The sequence below is a fragment of the Amphimedon queenslandica genome, unplaced genomic scaffold (genome assembly GCF_000090795.2).
Source record: "Amphimedon queenslandica unplaced genomic scaffold, v1.1 AMPQUscaffold_11369, whole genome shotgun sequence".
Lineage (NCBI taxonomy): Eukaryota > Metazoa > Porifera > Demospongiae > Haplosclerida > Niphatidae > Amphimedon > Amphimedon queenslandica.
This window is the reverse complement of record NW_003548388.1, coordinates 1-5954: the sequence shown is the minus strand read 5'-3', so window position 1 is coordinate 5954 and position 5954 is coordinate 1. Positions and strand designations below refer to the sequence as shown.

Sequence of the window (5954 nt, the reverse complement as noted above, 5' to 3'; positions counted from 1 at the left end):
AGCTTCAGCTTCTCTTGTTTCTTGAATCAGTACTCATCTCTTCCAGTGATTAAGATGCTTTACTCTTCCTCGTTGTCTTTGCAAGTGGTACCGTAATTTATCAAAATTATCATTTAAAATGTGTGGCTATTATTTTTTTATAAATGCATAAAGGGGGGTGACGTACGTGTACAAACAGACTTACATACTCATGTCGTTTATGCGGGGCTCGCTTTTGCTTGCCCCAATTATTATTAATATTATTATTATTATTATTATTATTATTATAAGAGACAAGGGGTGAACAATAGCACAGAAAGAAAGAGGGAGTAGCCCTTAGAGAATTAGAAGAACAACATAAAACAAACAGAAAAATAAATGAGGAGAGAAAGAAGAGAATAGAGGAGAGAAAAAAGAAAACAGAGGAGTCAAACAAGCCCGTCAACCTGTGGAGGAAGGGCAGCAAATCGGCAGGACCACATACAGGCATTAAAATGCCATAAAGTTACAGAAAGACGTTGAAGGAGATGGTTATTATTATTAATATTATTATTATTACTTAAATTCCGGTATTGTGATGTAATAACGATATTATTTTATTAGGTGAGCTGTGAAACTGATTTTAATTTTATCCAATTTATGTCTGAGGCTGCCAGAGCTGCAGCCGATCATTTAAAGTACAACCCACCATCAGACCCTCAGCAGCACCTCAAACCAGAGGACCTGGCCTCATTTAGAGGCCCTGGAGGGAATTCACTTGGTGACATGACAGCCAAAAAATAGGACTCCTTGGCAAGAAGATAAACCTGACACGTGGCTACCACATGAGACTGGACAGAGGGAATGGGGACGAAGGTTTCATATCATCGTATGTGTACAATGGACTGTATGTATCTGGCATTGGTATGGGTAGATATGGTTACACACCTCATTAATAAGCCACAACCAGTGACATGGAATATTGAAATTATAACCAGTACAAATTTTTTTAATAATACGAAACAAAAATGAAGTTAAATAATCAAAATTAATTAAGCATCAATATCAATATTAAAATCACATCCCAGTTCACTTCTAATAGCTTCAATCCAGTCCTCACCTAAAGCTATTGCTGCATCAGCATAACTGCCTCTTACAGCAATGAACGAGCTTAAGAACTTTTGACAGTGCTCCTGCACTTTAGGTAACTTTCTCTTGAAACTAAGACTAGCTTTGAACTCTGAAATGAATGATTCCATGTTACGAGTCTCTCTGACTTCATCACTAATAAGATGAGCTGCATATAACTGACAGGCAAGATCTGAGAGAGACGTTTTAAGAGAATTGAGTGCAGCATAATGAGATACAAGAACATCATCAATCACTTTCTTCACTTTATTGACATCAACAGTAGCTGATGGATCTAATAAAGGTCAAAGGTCAGTATATACACACAGTATTATCACTTACTAGCTCCTCCAGTGGATGATACTGACGTTGATTCATGTACTACATTAGAGGAAGAGGAAGAGGTAGTAGGATCTGATAAATTAAATAAACAATTTTAAATCATTTGTATCTATTACTTGTTGAAGGAGGAGAAAAAGTAGTTCTTAGTGATCGATGAACAAATAATGTCTTAGGATCAGCCACTCCATCCAGTGGTATAGAATAGTGCAATGATGGTACAGCACCATGCAGGTGACCCATATACTGATATTAAACAAGTGGAAGGAAGAGGATAATTAGCTTCACCAAACTTATCAACATCACAACGTAGAAACTATTAATATACACATACCAACCATCAGTTATATATTTACATTACTTACTCTACAAGGTTTAAGGTGAGGCTCAATACTCCAACCAGTAAATGGTTTTTCTTGAGGTGCATCAAACTTTAATTCAATATGTCCATCGTAATCTTTGAAACGAAACAGAATATTCTGTCCAACTTCAGCTTGAGAGTGCTTCTTGTCAATAAACTTTACACAATGTTAATATTTTATGGTACATAACAAACTATTACCTCAAGCAGTGCATTAAGATCTTTAGCTGCAGTAAATGCCACTAAGTCTTCAGCTCTTTTCTCCTCATAATAAATCAGTCCAGCATAAGCCATATTCTCTATTATACCAGTGGAAACTACTACTTTACCTGTACACAAAATAATAATATCATTCACTGTGCATAAATTTACTATTAAAATCTGAACTAATCTCAGTGCAAGGTATTGGAGCAATTGCTTCTTCATGCTGTGATTCTTTATAATCCTTTGACTCTTCTACTCTTTCATTTCCCTTCTCAAATAATGGCTGACCTCCAGTATCCCCCTCTTCCTCTACTCCATGATTACTATTAGACTCTCCTACATAATTAGTACACACATACACATGCCTGATTTACTGACTACCATACTGACTTTGTGCTCCACTGCTAGTTCCTGGTGGATCTTTAGTCTCATCAGAATCACTGGATGAATCACTATTACCATCTTCCACTTCCTCCTCAGTTCCCTCTTCTGCTTGTTCCTCTTGCTCTTCCTCTGACTCATCTCCATTAGTTGATGATTTGGGTAGATGTTTCTCCCCAACAATAGCTACCAAACAGAACTTTTTACGTTGAATGGATCCATACCAACTATCAGGTTTAAATTCTCCTCCCTCAACTGTTGAAAACTGGTAAGGAAGACTGGGTGTGCTCACGGGAGCTATAGCAAACTTGAGATAACGACTAAGAGCTGGTTGTCCTGTTAAATCAACACAGTGCTGTATCTCTAACTTGAGTCGTTTGAGGAGAGGCTTTGAGAGTGATACTGCATACACAGCACTGACTAGGACAGTATTAGGAGGAAACTGGAACTGTCCTCCTACAAGAGCAACCACTGCTACTTCTACAGTATCAGAGGGCAGTAAACTGTCTCCTTGTACTCCAATCCTTAGACCATATTTCTCCCAATTCATCAGTTGAGGTTTGTCTCCTTGAATTAAAAACAGCTTCCTCTTTGCCACCTGGACATCACTCAAATATTCCAAATTATCTATCAATTATTGTATAAAATGTGTATTTGGAGTCAGTTAGTCACACAATAATACTCTTACCAATTGAAGGGATCAGGTAGTTAAATTGTAATCCAATGGTACTAGTCTCTTTGATATGACTCCATTGCTCCCTTTCTTTCAATAGTTTGGCAGTATACAATTCATTATCAGCAACTTTAGTTTTAAGTTCTAAATATTCTCTCATAATATACATTAATGACAATACTCTAACCAGACATGGGGCAAGCACTTTCTAAAATGCTTGAAGCACATCATAAAGCACTGGGGAAAATGCTTAAGCACAAGCCAAGCACAAATGCTTCAATATAGCAATGTGCTTCAAGCACATCTAAAGCACTTATAAAAATACTTAAGCACAAGCACAAGCACTAATGCTGTGTATAAAGATTTTCTTCAAGCAATACCTAAAGCACTGTTAAAAATGCTTAAAGCACAAGTAAAGCACTCTATCTATAATTCAAGGCAATGCTTGCGGCACTGAGGCTCTAAAAGTACCACTCAAATCTTCAAATAGATCAAAGTAATAAAATTTGGTAGGCCATCTTTAAAGGTGCAGGTCTCTTACATATGTTATGATAGATGTCACACACATGCATGACAACCATATTAGTGGTAACTGATAAAACAGACAAGCACTAGTGCTTAAAAAGTGCTTTAAAGCATTTAGATTAAAAAGAGCTTAAGTACAAGTCAAGCACAAGTGCTTGCAATATGATTAAAGCTTGCAAGCACCTTCAAGCATTTACAAAAAAGTGCTTAAAGTGCTTATAAGCACAAGTGCTTAAGTGCTTGCCCCATGTCTGACTCTAACCCTGATTCTCTTTGTAATATTGTTTCTCTACTTTTTCGCTGTCTTCCTCTAATTGAGTTATATATACATCATTAACAGCAACTTTAGCTTTAAGTTCTAAAAATAGTCACTTATATAATACAAACATATTGATGACAACACTCTAACCTTTAGTGATCTGTTTCTCTATGAGGTATTGCTCCTCTAATTGTCTCTTCTCTTCATCTATTTGCTCCTTCTCTTTCTTTGCTTGTTTATTCTCGTCTTCTACTTTTCTCTTCTCTTCCTCTATTTGTCTCTTCTCTTCTTCTATTTCAGTTATCCATACTTCATTATAAGCAACTGCTGCTCTAAGTTTCTCGTTTTCTTCTACATTAATAGACTCACCCAATAATTTGTATTGATGATACACACTAACCGGTAATAATCTGCTTCTCTTCATGTACTTGTACTTGTGCCTTTAACACCTCTTCCAATTTCTCCTTCATTGCCAATTTATGATCATCAACTTTGGCTGAAAAAAATACGATAAAAAAATTATATCAATAATGCAAAAAACCATACAAATATAGTATTACCTTGTTGATTGGCCTCAACCAGTGCCTCCTGTAGTGATACTTTGTTTTGATGAGCCACTTGTAGTTTTTCTTGGAGTAGCTGAATATACCTCTCAAGCTCCATTTCCTTCTCTGTGGGATATTCCATTAACTGATCCATCCACCATGTTCTTGTCTTGCTGTATATATCATACTTTTCTTGATATTTCTTACTAGTGAGATCATTACCACCCAGTACTGACTGTACTGTCCACTCACCACCAGCTTCAATACATACTGCAAATAAGGAAATACATATTAATTCATTAAATCAGATGTCAATTGTGGTTAACAATCCCATTGAAATAATTACCTAATTCAACTATCATTATTACTCTATTACTATCAGTGATTGGTAAAACCTTTGGCTGCTTTATTCCTCCTCCAATATCTCTCCATCCCACCCCTTTATATCCTCCAATAATTACTAGCCACACACAATTTGGTGATATTGTGACAGCTGTGAGTGAGTGAAGGTATCTACCAGCAACAGATTCAGGTAGGCGAATCTATAGAAAAATGAGATACAGTTGTATCATAGCCAAATTTTATCATTAAATTAATAATTGAAATACAATGCATATAGATATACATGTACCTTCTTACAATTGTACTGACCAGTAGTGACATTATCAAATAGTAAACATTCATTCAGTAGTTGATTGTTACTATCCATTCCACCAATCACTACTAGTGCAGGTGGGGTAAAGGCTCCATTGATAATAGCACCAGCATGATCACTTCTCTCTTTAGGCCGGAGTCCCCCACCAGATATCGATCCTCTTTTAACACTCTCCCAATGCTAAATAGATAAAACAAAGTTACAACTATCACATGCAGAGGGGGTGTGAAGTTCTGTCCCTCAATTTTTATCACAAAAAAATAATGATGTTTAAATCAATTAAAAATACATGTAGATTAAATTATAAATATATTAGGTGATTATATGGTCACTCCAATATGACTCATTGTTTCCTGTTACTTGCCCACAAACTGCAGCATCGCTATTCATTATTGCCATTTTTGCATTAATTATACATGCAGTTTAATGAGTTTATACAGCTGAAACTAATATATGAAAATTAATAAACCAGTAGGCCTGCCAATGTAACAATGAATTTTATTGGAGAATTTGAAGCGGTCTACATGTATGCATAAAATAACTTACTATTGTAGCTTGTGTCACCTTGAATATGTACACATTGTTGGTACGTGTAGAAAAACCGTTTTTACAAACTGCTCCTCCAAATATTATTCCTCTATTTTCATTCAATTTGTTTATTGTAAAACTATCAGTTGCATGACAACACTGTCCAATGACAGATGGAACAGTAAATTTCCCTATAAAAATAAATACAAGGAATGACATTAAAGGGTCAACCACACATATATATGCATGTACCGGGCCTGAACTGATGCATGAAAATGAAACTTACGATTAGACAAATTATAAAGCAATTGTTCATTTGTAACAATACGGTCATTCATCTGCTCATATTCAAAGTGAGGATGCTTGACAGCAGGTCTAGTACCTACCCCTCCAACCAT

At 35.9% G+C, this 5954-nt stretch overlaps 1 protein-coding gene across 1 annotated transcript; it reads right to left on the bottom strand.

Annotated features, from left to right (window-relative positions):
* Positions 1-1463: 1463 nt before the first annotated feature.
* Positions 1464-5747, bottom strand: LOC109589386 (uncharacterized; the record flags this gene model as incomplete). The annotated part of the gene is made up of 13 exons (XM_020005477.1): positions 1464-1500; positions 1545-1741; positions 1791-1943; positions 1988-2115; positions 2159-2326; positions 2381-2998; positions 3060-3188; positions 3979-4179; positions 4229-4324; positions 4389-4643; positions 4720-4915; positions 5005-5208; positions 5575-5747. Coding segments are annotated over 12 exons (2459 nt in total), but the record flags the coding sequence as incomplete, so codon positions are not given.
* Between the last annotated feature and the right edge of the window lie 207 nt (positions 5748-5954).